This window comes from Pipistrellus hanaki (assembly GCF_964339955.1).
Source record: "Pipistrellus hanaki genome assembly, chromosome: 2".
Taxonomy (NCBI): domain Eukaryota; kingdom Metazoa; phylum Chordata; class Mammalia; order Chiroptera; family Vespertilionidae; genus Pipistrellus; species Pipistrellus hanaki.
In genome coordinates this window covers 41240936-41257656 of record NC_140504.1, presented here as the reverse complement: position 1 = coordinate 41257656, position 16721 = coordinate 41240936, and the positions used below count along the sequence as shown (strand labels likewise).

The following is a 16721-nucleotide window of genomic DNA, read 5'->3' as shown; positions in this document are numbered from 1 at the left end:
AGCATGGGAAGATTTCAGATATTAAACTCCTAAACAAAGTTCTCTCTCTTGCACACTTCCCTGCATGCTCCCTTATGGCCCCCAGCCATAATCTCCCCCCCCCCCCCCCCCCGCCCTCCAAACACTCATACAATGGACTGATAGACGGCCCATAGCCTGATGCTTTGCCTGACCCAGCTCCACCATGGAATGGAAACTTGGCACATTGGTTTGGCTTTTGGCTCTCTGAATCCCCAGCTGCTCCTCTTTTACAACTGGTTTAAGGGAAATGGCACTTTAGAAATGCAGATGTGTAATTCCAAACAAATAAAGATCTCTCATCTTCCTGTGTGACTCTTAGAAAATCCTTTTACTCAAGATATCGTGAGGACCAGTTCCCCAATGTCCAGTGGAAAAAGGAATCCCTCACTTCCCACCAGTGGACACCCCATTGCCATTAATTACATTTTGACACATTAAAGAGGGGAGTCCATGGACTCTGGAAAGAGTGGATTGCTTTCTGGCAGATACTGGCTGTTAGCTCCCACAGGTAAGGCCAAATAACCAGCTGTAGTATGGCAAGCAGATGTTAGGCGTTTGTATAAGAGACCTTGTTAATAAAACAAGATCTTTTCATATGTATGTCCTTTCATCTTCCAATTTAGGTCAATTTCACCTCCCTCTTCCTGGGGTTAAAAGTGGTCAGCTAATTAGAGGCAGAGTAGAATTCCAACTCAGGTCTGCACAAACAAAGCACCCAGTTGGTCATAGGAGTCACCTCTTCACGGGAGAGCTTTCTCCATATCCCATGGCTGGCCTCTCATGCCCTGTCTATGCAAGAACATAGACATCAACCATTTGACTTTTCTACACACTTGAGAGTTTATGTGCACAAACAATAAACAGTACTCATCACCCCCAGCACTAATAGAATAATTTGGCAGTCTCCATTGAGAAAACTGGAAGCTCCGAACCATCACACTTACAGCTTGCTCAGATTCTTTGTAGTCACACTCCTTCCAGGGTTTGCCACTTTGAACAGAACAGTTGCCTTCCTTCACTTCGTACTTGACAGAATAAAATACGTCATGGTCTACCTGGAAAAAAAGCAATCAAAGTTACCTAAGGCTCATTCAACTGACAACAACAGACCATTAGAGAGGGATCTGGTACAGTTATAAATATTTGATATTGATATAATTCAACAAGAGCAAATCTTTTATTAAATATACTAAAAGTTATAAGTAGTTGTAAGAATGTTCATAATAAATTTATAAACATGTATTTTCAAGTAATAAAGTAGTGTATGAAGTATTACCCTATTTTTGTAGAAAGCAATGTACATGCACGTATATGGTTTTAAAAGCCTGAAAAGTTATGAGCAAAGCTGTTAACATGTTGCTCTAAGTGGTGGGTGTAGAGTAAAAGATACTTTCTTCTTTAAAGAAACATTCCTAAATTGTCTAAGTATTTTTTTAAACAAATATATATTACTTTTACAATTAAAAATCAAAGCAATAAACAAGAGTACTTTCTTAATTTTTTGAAAAAAAATGTTAACAGGTATCTCTGGATGATGAGATTAGTTATGGGTAATTTTAGTAACCTTATTTGGTTTGGTTTGTTTCCAATTTTTTAAAAATATATATTTTATTGGTTTTTACAGAGAGGAAGAGAGAAGGATAGAGAGCTAGAAACATCAATGAGAGAGAAACATCGATCAGCTCCCTCCTGTACATCCCGCACTGGGGATGCACCCACAACCAAGGTGCATGCCCTTGACCGGAATCGAACCCGGACCCTTCAGTCCGCAGGCTGACACTCTATACACTGAGCCAACCGGTTTGGGCTGTTTTCTATTTTTTTTCTAACATGCCATAATAAATAAAACTTTAAATCCCAAAGGTTCTGAGTGAGATGAGCTATTAGATGCAAAATCCTGGCATGTTGGAGCAGCAAGAGACCTGAGAGGTGATGTGGCCTTGTCACTCACTTTGCAGGTGAGAGAAAGGAGGCCTAAGGAGAGAGAGCAGAGCTTAGGCAGCCTCCCATCTTGGAAAGGCAAAGCCAACCCAGACCTGGTTCTCCTGACCACTGGGGCAGTGCTCTCTCAGAGTATTTGCATCTGGGAGTAGATGGAGTCAAATGCCACAGTTCAGCGGTTCCTTTCAGATCTCAGATTTTTACAAAGCAGTAGGTGATAGTGATTCTATGGACATTTTAGTACGAAGTATTACCCTATTTTTGTACAAAACAAAAACCCAACAACCACACATTTGCCATAGATGTCAGTCAGTCAATGACAATAACAGCAATAAAACATTACTGAGGGAAGCAGGACTCCCATGACTACACTAGTTTGTAAAACAAAATGGCTCAAAGTTACTTTAAAAAACAAACAAAAACAAAAACAAAAAGCCCATTGGGCTTTTTTATTTTTTTTTATTTTATCATGTCAAATGGATGGATTTTTTTTCCACTGAAGGAAGCTAAGACAGAGACATAGTGATATTCATTTGAACAAACTATTAAGTTTGTAATTTTTAACTTTGATATTTTTCCCTTTAAATATAATTTTTTGCCAAAACCATTTTGGCTCAGTGGATAGAGCGTTGGCATGCGGACTGAAAGGTCCCAGGTTCGATTCCGGTCAAGGGCATATACCTTAGTTGTGGGCACATCACCAGTGGGGGTGGGGGGTGCAAGAGGCAGCTGGTCAATGTTTCTCTCTCATCGATGTTTCTAACTCTCTATCCCTCTTGATTCTTCTCTGTGTAAAATCAATAAAATATTTTAAAAATAAATAAATAAAACTTCCCCCTTAAAAAAAAAATAATTTGTTTTCTTTTGACTGACATAAGATTTTTAATTTCAAAACAGGTTACAACAAAAACAGAAATATACCCTTGTGTCCCATATTTATTTTCACAAATGCAAGAAATCCTTTTGGAATATCAGCACGTGATTAAACAGGGATCAAACCACTGAATCTACAAGTTAATACATACTCTGTTATGGCAGAATAACCAAGAATTTCCCCCAAAGAAAGATGTTAATTTTTCTAAATATGAAAGGGTATAAGAGGATCATATTCGAACAAACAAAAAATTTGTTATTCCAGGTTTTTAGTCTAAAGATGGATAATACACTGGCAGCTGAAGAAAGCTGAATCTATAAATAGATCCAGATGAAGTATTTTTACATTTTTTTAGAAAACAGAACCAGAATTTCTTTTTTTCAAAATAACCCTGAGAAATGCCTTTGCTTCCATATTTACCAAATACTACATCAGTGAAACAGACACAAGAACTTTGATGAAAGCTCAACAATGCTGGATGCAAGATGTTTACATGTGCACTTTTGTCCAAAAGTCCCACATGTTTATTGACTAAGGCTAGGCAGAAAATCATATGATCCAATTTGACGCTTTTTCTAATGTCAAAGATCACTATATGGATAGAGTGAAAGACTGAGCCCCAACTTTCAGGAATAAAGACAACAAAGAAGAAAATCAGTTATTTAGTTCCCCAAGTGAATTGTTTGAACTGGACAAAAAGGAGGAAGATACAGACTGCAATGAATTAAAGGAGTTGGAAAAAGTTGGTGGAGAGAGGCATAGTATATGAGTAAGGTCATTGGTCTTGAGTTGTCAAGGGCATTGCAAAAAAGAGCATCCATGGGACCAAGTACTTATAATGTCCTGTGGTGTCACTCCCTCAATGATGTTTGGACATCTATATGTGATAATAAACAGATCAGTTATGCCAGTGGTTGACAAATTGTGGCTCTCAAGGCACATGTGGCTCTTTGGCCCCTTGAGTTTTTAGCAAAGGCCAGGTTAGGAGTACCCTAATTAAGTTAATAACAATGTATCTATTTATATAGTTTAAGTTTAAACAATTTGGCTCTCAAAAGAACTTTCAATCATTGTACTGTTGATATTTGGCTCTGTTGACTAATGAGTTTGCTCATCACTGAGTTATGTAATAGGCTGTGTGTCAAATATGCATTCACCCTGTGGAATGAACTACTACAGAGATACATGATACCATACATTCTCTAAGTGTTCTTGTTCTGTGTCTGATTTGCTTGTTTTCAAAGCCACCCAGGCATACTCTTCCCGGGATGTCCTGGGAGAAAAAAGTGGTCTGCTAAGCCCGGTTTTCTTAATGTTTCCTTTATCAAGAGATGATGATTGACTTTAAAGAGAAATAAAGCTAAAGGTTGTTTGATTTTGATTTGTTTTTCTCTTTCTGAATATTTTCATATAAATAACAACAAAAATCACAATTAAACTTTCCCACCTCTCCACCCTCACCAACCTAAAAGTTTTCATGCATCCAGTTGAATTTTTTGGAATCACATATATGGACAGAATTTATCTTCAACCTGAGTGTATCCATTAGTGGTAAAGAATATTCAAAACCAACTAGAGGAGAGAGACAAAATAGCAGTGGAATAGACTGATGTATCCTTAGCCTTGTCATGGAGCAAATAGAGAAAGCAGCTGAAATGAGAGGAATCCAGCCCGAAGGAGACACAGCTGGTGAGACAGTTTGCAGCTGGGAAGGGCAGAGATCTCCTGGAAAAAGATAAAATCAAGGATCTGGGCAATATTACCTGCCAGATCTCTATGCCCAGAAGCTCAGGGAAAAACTACACAGCACTAAGCCGCGTCCCTGAGGACAGGCAAACATCTGACTGTGAGATAAGTGTCTACAGACTGTGGGAGGTAGTGGATTTTAGACCTTGGAGTCTGGATTTGGGATCTGAGCTCAAAGGCAGCCCTGAAGAGCTAGCTGCCCAACCACACAATGCTGGCAAGAAAAGAGCTTGTAAAGACATGTTCCCTCCTCCCGCTGGGCCCTGTGTCTTTCTCCCCTGAAGCTAATTTGTAGGACCTTTCAGATACAGACACTTACCCATGAATGAAGGGCAATAGAAGGGGCAGAGTTGTGGAATCTAGGGTGAGCAGGTGGCGAAGGTTCAGAAGAGGTGGAATTGCATTGAGTGCTGAGGCACATCTGATTCCAGATTGCCATTTTCTCCTGAGAGATAGCCCTTCCCTCCAGTCTCCAGGCAACCAATATAGCCACACCCAGATTCCACCCTGATTAACACCTTGGAATCTGAATACTTCCTGAGGCCATAGGAAATGCCCAAAAGAAAAATCTTTAGAAGCTAGGCACCTCAATTACCCAGTTACACTGCCAGGGCCCTTCAGAGTGCTTCAGTGTGCCTTGCAGGCAAACTTACCAAAAGTGCTCCTGTGAGCTGCCACTGGGAGTAAGCACCTATCCACCACAGGTGCAGCAGGAAAAGCTGAGCCTGCCTACCCAACAACTACAGATCTCTGGGCAACACAGTCACGCCTTTCCAGAGAGCAGGCCTCCTGAGCCACATCACCCTGACATACAGTTCCTTGAAGCCACTGTAAGTCCCCACTGAGTAAGCATGATTTCAATTTAGGATGCAAGATAGCAAAAATTGGGATAATCCCCTCCACAATTGCTAACTTCTACACACTGTAATTGTACCTCTCAAGCTCGCACGTCTATATCAAGAGAACTCAAATAGTTCCAGTAAGGAACTATACTAGATTACCAAGCCCAGGAGACCTGAGAGATTACACTAGTAGCAGCATCACCAAAAGAACCTGGGTAGCAAAGCAATTGGCTCTATAATCAAAACATTATAAGAAAACATGGGAGACAAAAGGGCAATCCCCAAAGGAAAGGAAAAGAGGAACCACCAGAAAGGGAGTTAAATAAACTTGAGGCTAACAACTTAATAGAGAAATAATTCAGGGTATTGGTTATAAGGATGTTTAAACGGATGAATGATAAATACACACAGCTCAATGAGAACTATAAAGAGCTGAATGAAAATGTCACCAACGTGAAAAGAAACCAAGAGGAGATGAAGAATGACATACCTGCAGGAAAGAATACATTGAAAGGCTTAAAAAGCAGACTAGAAGTGGCTGAGGACCGCATCAGCGGATTATAAGACAAGGTAGGAAAAAACACACAAACTCAGCAGCAACTGGAAAGAAGACTTAAAAAGCAAGAAGAAAGCCTAAGGGAGTTTTGAGACAATACAAAACGAAACATTTGTATACTAGGGATACCAGAAGGCATGGAAGAGAAGCAAAGAATAGAAAACTGGTTTGAAGAAATAATGACAGAAAACATCCCTGATATTGGCAAGAGAAAAAATGCAAGTTCAAGAAGTATATAGAGCCCAAAAAAGTTGAACCCCAAAAGACCAACACCAAAACACATCATAATTAAATTGGTGAACACTAACAACAAAGTAAGAATCTTAAAGGCTGCCAGAGAGAGACAGAAAGTTGTCTACAAGGGATCTCCTTTTAGAATATCAGCTGATTTCTCAACAGAAACATACCAGGCCAGAAGGGAATGGAATGACATATACAAAGTGATGCAAAGCAAGGGACTGAATCCAAGAATACTATACCCAGCAAGGCTATCATTCAAAATTGAATGTGGAATCAGGAGCTTCACAGACAAAATAGAGAGTTTACCACTACCAAGCCAGCAATGCAAGAAATGCTAAAGGGACTGCTGTAAAAAGAAGAAAGAGAAAGTAAAAAAGAAACACAAACAATAAGAAAAAATATGTCAACAAACATGTACATGTCAATAATAACATTAAATGTAAATGGATTAAATGCATCAATCAAAAGACATAAGGTAGCTGAATGGATAAGAAAACATGATCCATATATTTGTTGTCTACAACAGACCCACCTCAGAGCAAAGGATTCACACAGACTGAGAGTGAAGGGATGGAAAAACATTTTTCAGGCAAATGGAAATGAGAAAAAAGCTGGGGTTGTGATACTTATATCTGATAAAATAGACCTCAAAGTAAAGGCCATTATAAGAGATAAGGAAGGCTACTACATAATACTGAAGAGAGCAATTCAACAAGAAGAAATACTCTGGTAAATATATATGCACCAAATTCAGGAATACCCAAATACATAAAAAAACAAACAAACAAACAAACAAAAACTCCTGGAAAATATCAAGGGAGTGATTGACAATAATATAATTATAGTAGGAGACTTTAATACACCACTCACATCACTGGATAAATCCACTAGACAAAAAAACCAGCAAAGTAACAGCAATTCTAAATGACACACTAGATCAAATGGACCTGATTGACATCTTCAGAGCATTTTACCCCAAAGCCATAGAATAGATGTTCTTCTCAAGAGCACATGGGACATTTAAAAAACAAAGAAAACAAACCCCACATATAGGGTCACAAACAAAGTCTCCCCAAATTAAAAAACATTGAAATCATATGAAGCATTTTTCAGACCATAATGGCATAATATTAGAAATAAACTATAATATAAACAATCCAAAAAACTCAAACACTTGGTAGCTGAATAGCATGCTCTTAAACAATGTTTGGATGATCAATGAGATCAAATAAGAAATTAAAAACATTCTGCAGACTAATGGCAATAATAACACAACAAAGCAAATGCTATGGGATACAATGAAATCAGTACTGAGAGGGAAGTTTATAGCTCTACAGGCCTACCTCAAAAAAACAAGAAAAAATGGTAATAAACCATATAACACAACAAGTCAAACAACTAGAAAGAGAGCAACAAGAAAATCCCATAGTGAGCAGAAGGAAGGACATAATAAAGATTAAAGCAGAGCTGAAACCGGTTTGGCTCAGCAGAGAGAGCGTTGGCCTTCGGACTGAAAGGTCCCCAGTTAGATTATGGTCAAGGGCATGTGCCTTGGTTGTGGGTGCATCTCCAGTGGGGGGTGTGCAGGAGGCAGCTGATCGATGATTCTTTCTCATCGATGTTTCTAACTCTCTATCCCTCTCTCTTCCTCTCTGTAAAAAATCAATAAAATATATTTTAAAAAATAGCTTAAAGCAGAAATGAATGACATAGAAACCAAATAAATAAATAAATAAATAAATAAATAAATAAATAAATACAAAAGATCAGCAAAACCAAGAGCTGGTTCTTTGAAAGGATATACAAGATTGATGAACCCCTATCCAGGCTTACCAAGAAGGAAAGAAAGAGGACCCAAATAAACAAAATCAGAAAGGAAAGACGTGAAATAACAACAGACCCCACAGAAATACAAAGGATTGTTAAAAAATACTATGAACAGCTCTATTCTAACAAACTACACAACCTGGAGGAAATGGACACATTCCTAGAAAAATACAACCTTCCAAAGCTCACTCAGGAAGATTCTAAAAATCTCAATTGGCTGGAAACTATGGAAGAAATTGAAGTACTCATCAAAAAGCTTCCAGCAAACAAAAGCCCAGGGCCAGATGGCTTCACAGGGTTGTTTTACCAAACATTCAAGGAAGAACTAAAACCTATCCTCCTCAAACTATTCCAAAAAATTCAAGAGGAAGAAACTCTTCCAAGCTCCTTCTATGAAGCCAGCATCACACTAATACAAAAAAACAAAAACAAAAAACAACAAAAACAAACAACAGAGAAAGATAACCCAATGAAAGAGAATTGCAGGCCAATATCCCTTATGAATATAGATGCCAAAATCCTCAACAAAATTCTAGCAAATCGAATCCAGCAGTACCTCAGAGAGATCACACACCATGACCAAGATTTATCCTGGGAATGCAAGGATGGTACAATATTCGCAAGTCAATAAACCTGATACAACACATAAACAAATTGAGAGATAAAAACCACATAGTTATATCAATTGATGCAAAAAAGCATTTGACAAAATTCAACACCCTATCTTCATAAAAACTCTCAGCAAGGTGGGAATAGAAAGATCATACCTCAAATAATAAAAGCCATATATGACAAACCCACAACCAACATCATACTCAATGGGCAAAAACTAAAACCATTTCCCCTAAGAACAGGAACAAGACAGGCATGCCCACTCTTCGCACTCCTGCTCAAGACAGTGCTGGAAGTACTAGCCATTGCGATCAGACAAGAGCAAGAAATAAATGGCATCCAAATTGGGAAAGAAGAAATAAAACTGTCCTTATTTGCAGATGACATGATACTGTACATAGAAAATCCTAAAGACTCCATCAAAAAATTATTAGACTTAATAAATGAATTTGGCAATGTACAAAGGATACAAAATTAATGCCATGAAATCTGTGGCATTTCTATACACCAATAATGAACTTACAGGAAGAGAGACTAAAAAAGCAATCCTATTTACCATCACACCAAAAAACAACAACAACAACAAACAAACAATTAAGATACCTAGGAATAAACTTAACTAAGGCAGTAAAGAACCAATATGGGCAAAACTACACGACACTGAAAAAAGAGATAGAGGAAGACATAAACAGATGGAAGAACATACTATGTTCATGGATTGGTAGAATCACCATCATCAAAGTGTCCATACTACCCAGAACAATATATAAATTCAATACACTTCCCATTAAAATACTAATGACATATTTCATAGGCATAGAATGAATTTCAAAAATTTATCTGGAATAAAAAAGACCTCAAATAGCTGAAGAAATCCTGAGAAAGAACAAAGTAGGTTGGATCTCAATACCAGATATCAAGCTGTATTACAAAGCCACTGTTCTTAAAACAGCCTGGTACTGGCACAAGAACAGACATATAGACCAATGGAATATAATAGAGAACCCAGAAATTGACTCAAAACACTATGCTCAATTGATATTTGACAAAGGAGGCACAAACATATAATGGAGTCAAGACAGTCTCTTCAACAAATGGAGTTGGGAAAACTAGACAGATACATGCAAAAAAATGAAGCTAGATCACCATCTTACACCATACACAAAAATAAACTCAACATGGATAAAGAACTTAAACATAAGATGGGAAACCATAAAAATACTAAAGGAATTCACAGGCAGCAAAATCTGAGACATATGCCAAAAGAACTACTTTATTGATACTATTTATAGAGCAATGGAAGCTAAAGAGAAAATAAACAAATGGGACTAGATCAAAATAAAAAGCTTTTGCACAGCAAAGGACACCATCAATAAAACAGTAAGAAGGCCCACTGCATGGGAGAACATATTGGCCAAGGATATTAGTGATAAGGGTTTAATCTCTAACATTTACAGGGAACTCGTGCAGGTTAACAAAAAGAACATAAACAACCCAATAAAAAATGGGCAACTGATCTAAATAGACATTTTTTGAAGGAAGACAGAAGGAAGGCCAAGAGACATATGAAAACCTGCTCAAAGTCATTAATCATCAGAGAGATGCAAATTAAAAGAACATTGCATTACCATCTCACACCTGTCAGAATGGCTATCATCAACAAATCAACAAATCACAAGTGCTGGGGAGGATGCAGAGAAAAAGGAACCCTCGTGCACTGCCGGTGGTAATGCAGACTGGTGCAGCCACTGTGGAGAACAGTATGGAGTTTCCTCAAAAAACTAAAAATGGAACTCCCATTTGACCCAGTGATCCCACTTCTAGGAATATATCCCAAGAAACTAGAAATACAAATCAGAAAGGATATATGCACCCCTTTGTTCATAGCATAATTCACCATAGTTAATATCTGGAAATAGCCTAAGTTTCCATCAGCAGATGAGTGGATTAAAAAACAATGGTACATCAACTCAATGGAATACTATGCTGTGGTAAAGAAGAAGGAGTTCTTACCATTTGCAACAACATGGATGGAATTGGAGAGCATTATGCTAAGCAAAATTAGCCAGGCAGAGAAAAATAAACATCACATGATCTCACTAATTTGTGAAATATAATGAACAATGTAAACTGATGAACAAAAATAGGTCCAGAGACAGAGAAACATCAATCAGAACATCAAACCTCAGGGAAGGTGGGGGTCAGTGGGAGTAAAAGGGAGAGACCAATAGAGGAACTGTGTGCATGCATATGAGCCTAATGAATGGACACAGACAACAGGGGAGTGGCACATAGGGACATATATATAAAAAATAGATAAATAAGTAAATAAGTAAATAAGTAAATAAATAAATAAATAAATAAAATAAATTACTAAACAATTCATAAGAAAAATATATTAAATCTAATCTATATAAGTAGTCACCACAACCTTAAGAGAAATTGTTTTATCTGACAAATATTTTTAAATGAAACTCTCTGTAGCCTGAAAGTTATCATGGAAGGAAATTAAGAAATGTTTCCTTCAAAAGTGGTAAGGATTGTAATTGAAAGTCAATATATTTGGCTTCTTGAACTAAAGTAAATAATTTGTGTGTTTGCCTCTCTGACAAAGTTCATATAAAGTTACAAAAAGAATTGACAGCCAGTTTGAAATTGAATTTCCAGGGCCTAAAATAAAGAATATCCTTATATGATATTATCCTACAATGTCATTATAATTTTTGATATTTTACAACAGCATGTTATTACCCCCCCAAAAACTTACAAACCAATTCTATGAATGTTTGGCTGCAATTTAAAAAAGGAAATGAAAAGATTTAATCCCGTTTAAGAAGGAATTAAGGCACTGGGAAGGCACTTGAGCATTCTATATTGGCCCCTCTTGCCCTTTTGGCCAAGAAAGACCCTTCTTTTACAATGCAATTGCCCATAGCTGTTACCTGAGCTTTCTGTTCATGCTGAGGATGAAACCTCATGGTGGCTGGTACCATGGATCTGTCTCTAACCCAGTGGTGTGAGCTGGGCCCTTCCTGGAGAAGAAACCTGAATCCTCCAAGATATGTGACCAATGCTTGGGCCCGCCAGCAGGCAAGGGGATCTTAAGACAGGAGCTGGGTGAGGAGACCACGGGGCCATCGGCTACCAAGCAGTCAGAACTGAACCTCAAATTACCCTGCTTGACCCTGGAGGATGGCTGGTTAGCCAGAGATGGGTAAGATTCCTCAGGGAAAGAATAACCTAATACAGGCACAGTCACAGAAGGGCCATCAGGAGAGAACATGGAGATCAACAGAGGTGGAGCACCCCTCCAACCTTGCATGGACCTGAACCCTCACCCCTTCTGAGGGAGGTCTCCTGTTCCCATGGCTGCTTCACTTCCCATACCCAGCTCAGATTGGGGCCCAGGTAACAGACAGAGACTTGGCCCAGCTCACATTGAGACCCAGGTAACAGACAGAGACTTGGCTGACAGCAGCTGCCCTATATCTAAATCCAGCCTAGCATCAGGAATGCTTAGGGCCTACTCAAGAATGCAAATAATCCTTTCCACTAATATTTATAGGGTAAACTAAGATTGTTGTTAGAGTATTAAATTTGACAGTAAAATAGTAATCAAGTTTTCAGGTTAATTTAAATTGGCTAATAGAAATAAGTGAACATCGAAGAAAATTTAAGTGTACTGGGTAAAAAGCTGTTCCTAAAGTATTAACTTAAATTTCTATTGGTAGTGCATCTCACAGTAAAATTGCTTAACACGAAATGAACCTAAAGCAGTCTTATTTTTGTGCAAAAAATTAAAATGTAAAGTTATCAAGACTGCATTACAAAATTTACAAAAGCATCCATTAATAAAAAAAAAGGAGGGATAGTAAGGTGATATCATATAAGGAATAATATCCTGTAAGTAAATTACATCTAGAAAATTTTTATTGTAGAAAATTAATTTTCCTTTGTATTGCTAACAGCAAGACACCCATCAAAATCACACATGGTGTCAAATTAAGCCAAAGGAAAATCGTTTGGGCAAAAATAAAAAGGATTCCAAGTCAATTTTATAGAAAATATTCCTTATTAAATTTTGGTTAAGAATATGTTTTGTATATTTTTGGAAAACTACTCTAAGACCATGGGGATTCCTGCAACAGAGAGGAGGTTTCCAGTCTGCTCCAACCATGAAGACAAGAGGAGAAACAGTTCAGAGATGGAAGACACTGACAATGCCTTGCCACACTAGCAGTCAGCAGCTGTGTGTCAATGCAGGTTGCCCAGGATCAAATTAAAGAGAGTGGGACCTGCATTGTCACCATCTGTCCATCATCCAGATATCATTGCTGACATGAACGCATAAGGAACTATTTGACGAAACTGGATCTCAGAACTGTTGGACATTGAAATTGGGACTCTTACTTTTTTTAATTATTATATATTTATTTCTAGTCTACAGTTGCAAGATTAAAAAAAAAACGAACTGGGGAAAAATAGATATAGAGGTAAAGAACCATTGAACAGACTGTCAAACTACAGCGGGAAGGCAGGAGAGGTTGAGGTGATGGGGGCTGTAAGAGATCAACCGAAGGACTTGTATGCATGCATATAAACATAATCAGTGGATACAAGAAACTGTGTGTGTGGGGGCAGGTGAAGGCATATGCTGGGGGTAGGAGAGGCTGGGGAGAGTTCAAGGAGAAAAAAGGAGTATTTGTAATACTTCAAACAATAAAAAATTAAAAAAATATTTTTTAAAAAACAAAAAGCCAACTAGAACATTGTGGTTACACTTGATGCATTCAGCAATCAGGACTTCATGATAGATATTTTATCCAATATAGTAGAAATATATTACCTTGTTTACCCTGACTATATTGAGGTATAATTTACTGAGATATATTTACTGAGGCATAAATAAATGACAAATATTTAAGACATACAAAAAGATGATTTGATATATGTATACACTGTGAAATGATTAACACTAATAAGCTAATTAACTCATTGTCACCTCCCAGAATTATCTGTTTTGTGTGTGTGGTGAGAATTCTTAAAATCTAGCCCTTCAGCCGATTTCAAATATACAATACAGTAGTATTAATTCTATTCACCATGCTGTACATTAGATCCCCAGGACCTATTCAACTTATTTTTATATTTTTATTGATTTCTAAGAGGAAGGGAAAAGGAGAGAGAATCACTGATTGGCTGCCCCATCTACATGCCACACTAGGGATCAAGCCTGTATCCTGGGCATGTGCCCTGACTGGGAATTGAACCACAACCTCCTGATTCATAGGTTGATGCTCAACCATTGAACTAATCAACCAGGCTCATTTTATAACTGAAAGTTTGTACTCTTGACAAACACCTCCCCATTCCTCCCATCCCACAGTCCTTGACAATAACCATTCTACTTTCTGCTTCTGTTAAGTTTGACTTTTTTAGATTCCCTTTATATGTGAGATTATACAATATGTATTAAATCCCCTTAACACCTCCTCCCATTTGAGGTCTGGAGGTCTTTATATTTCCGTTTAAGGCTGGTCACCCAGCAAATCCTCTTGCTGAGGCCTGACTGACTTCCTGAATTCTCCCACTCTACATAGTCCCTTTCAAATGACTCCATCTACCTTTCTTTAATTTCAGCCTAGGATACCTGTCCTCTGATCACCTAGGAGGCCAACCTTGGAGGCTTGAGGACTCGTCATACTCTGCCCAAATCCTAGCCCAGAGAGTGTGATTGGTCTATTCTAAGAGCTGTAAACCTCTAGGTTTAATTATCACGATTTTATTTTTGTTGTTGTGGGTTCTGGTGTGTGCGCGTATATGTGTGTGTGTGTGTTTGTGTGTGTGTGTCCTGGGTTCAAGTGATAGCACAAATTCCAAATGACTTCAAGGTTAAACACAACTCACTCACCGTCCTGTTGCCTTCCGTTATGCGGTACAACACAAACTGGTTGCCACTTTTGCTTCCATCATTGTATTTTGTCAGAGCTGCATCCACAGCCTTAAGTAAATCCTCATCATTGCAGACAACTTCTTGCTGTTGGTCCCCTTGGGCTAAACTTGTTAGCAGCGTGGTACAAAGGAAAAGGATGGCAATTAACTTCATGATTTAACAGTCTCCTTCTGGGAGTTTCACCAAAATGGTTAGCTAACTTGGAGGCTGATGTTAACCCTCTTTAGACTCTAATCTCTTCTGTCTCTTCTCTCTGCCTTAGCACTTTAGGGTTCTGTTTGGCTTCCTGCTGCCCTCCACTATTTGCCCTCTTATAAAGGACAAATGTCTCTGCTGGATTATCCAGGGAGATCTGAGGCTGGTACATTACAACACTGGGTTGTTGACCTGCTTGTTTGCATTTGGGAAGCATGTATGAGCACATTTCCAGGAAAGTGTACAACGTTATACAGCAAATCAGAGTACAATCCAATAAAGGAGGAGAAAAAAAATCAAATACCTGTTATTCTATTTCCCAAATGACTTTCCCAAAGCTATTTATGAAGGTCACTACATGTGAAGAAAATGCAACCATGAGAAGACACCTTTCAATAAAATGCCCTTGCCCTCCTGGAGAGCCCATGCACAGGGACATAGTGCAGGGAGTCTCACACCAGGACATTGGCATGACTGAAAATTAAAAATGGGCATCCTACCTGTTCTCTGTCCAAGCCAGCCTCTCTCCACTCAACTGGATCTGCTGTAGAAAGGAAAATATTCCCCAGGGTGGAGGGGACAGGGGAGAAACTTAAGGAGAGATGGTTTGAGTGAAGCCTGCTTACCCTGTCCTTCCTTCTTGTTTCTGGTTTGGTGGACTTTATAGGGGTCTTTCATTCACCAAGCCCAAGTGACCTTTCAGATCAAGTTAGACTATTCAGGGAGAGGAGATCTAAAGGTAGGTTAAAAATATGGGCTAGTAGATGTTTGGCTTCAAGTGTTACTCTCTTTCCCCAGAAAAGATGTTTGACTTTTTTTGTTTTTGGTGATCTGGTACCCAGCTTGGCAAGCCAATCTCCCTTGGAGCCCCTGGAAAAGAGGGATCCATGGGGAATGAGTGATGGCCCTGAAGCAAGTGGCAGGAACATGAGCTTAGCATTAAGTCCAGCCTCGATTCCCATCCAGCTCTGCTACTTAACTGCTATATGATCCTGAGCAAATCAGGGTCATATAGTCTTTCTGAGCCTCCATTTCCTCATCTGGAAAAGTGAAATATCATAATATCTTATGAGGTTTTCTGAGGAATAATGAGATGATATATTTTTCATAGCCTGGTAATTAGTTCATATAAATTATATCTAATATTAGTGCTGTTTGGTTAAGAATCCTGACTTACTAGAGCAGTTTTAAGTGTGTGATGATGGCAGAAGTAGAATCTAGTTTGTGTGAGGCAGGGCTAGGGGGTGGTGGGAAATGTAGGAAATAAAAATAAGGATGAAAAAGAGTCTGTTAAGTTCTTAGACATGAAAGAAAGAGAGACCCACAAAGATGGAGAAGCTGAAGGTGGAAGAGGGAGGAGATGACTGATGTGCAGGGTCCAGGAGGAGTTGGAAAGGAGCACAGGGCTGATCAGGGTGGGTGTTTCAAGTGAAGATTCAGAAACAGGACTTGCCAGTGTAAACTGAATGTTCCTGCCCCAACCTTTTGCGGGGGGTTTCAGGATATAAGGAAGAGGCCAATGCACAAGTGAAAACAGTATGAATTTAGAAGGCATGGGGCCAGGTGGAGACCACTCTCTTGGGGAGGCACCCTGAAATCTAGCCTTGTCCACTTTTTATTCAATTTTAGATATACATCTTGCCCTCATTAAAGCACAGCAAACAGGTAGCAGACAGACTGTGTCTAAAATCATTAAAGGTCAGTAAGGTCCAATAAACATTTACTTTGAGGTTATTAGGTCAGAAAATTGCTTTGAGTCACCGCTATCTCAACACAGCCCTGATAATGCACAAGGTCTTCAGCCTTCCACATTCCTTGGCCCACTCTTATGACAGTACTGGGAAAGTGGTGGCTGCCTGAATCTACCCTTTTTTGTTTTCTTAATGAATCTTGAGGAGTGTATGCCTTCTGTAG

The 16721-nt window shown here is 38.7% G+C and overlaps 1 protein-coding gene and 1 long non-coding RNA gene across 2 annotated transcripts in view; one reads left to right on the top strand and one right to left on the bottom strand.

Annotated features, from left to right (window-relative positions):
- LOC311616477 (kininogen-1-like) overlaps positions 1–15023 on the bottom strand; it is a 39101-nt gene extending 24078 nt beyond the window's left edge. The window contains exons 1-2 of the mRNA XM_084871832.1: positions 14571–15023; positions 966–1076 (exon numbers count right to left, since the gene is read on the bottom strand). Coding sequence (XP_084727958.1) covers positions 966–1076; positions 14571–14765 — 306 coding nt within the window. The 5' untranslated portion in view covers positions 14766–15023. The remainder of the gene's footprint in view (positions 1–965; positions 1077–14570) is intronic.
- LOC311616485 overlaps positions 1–16721 on the top strand; it is a 122353-nt gene that overhangs the window by 20254 nt on the left and 85378 nt on the right. The gene's annotated exons all lie outside the window — the stretch shown is intronic.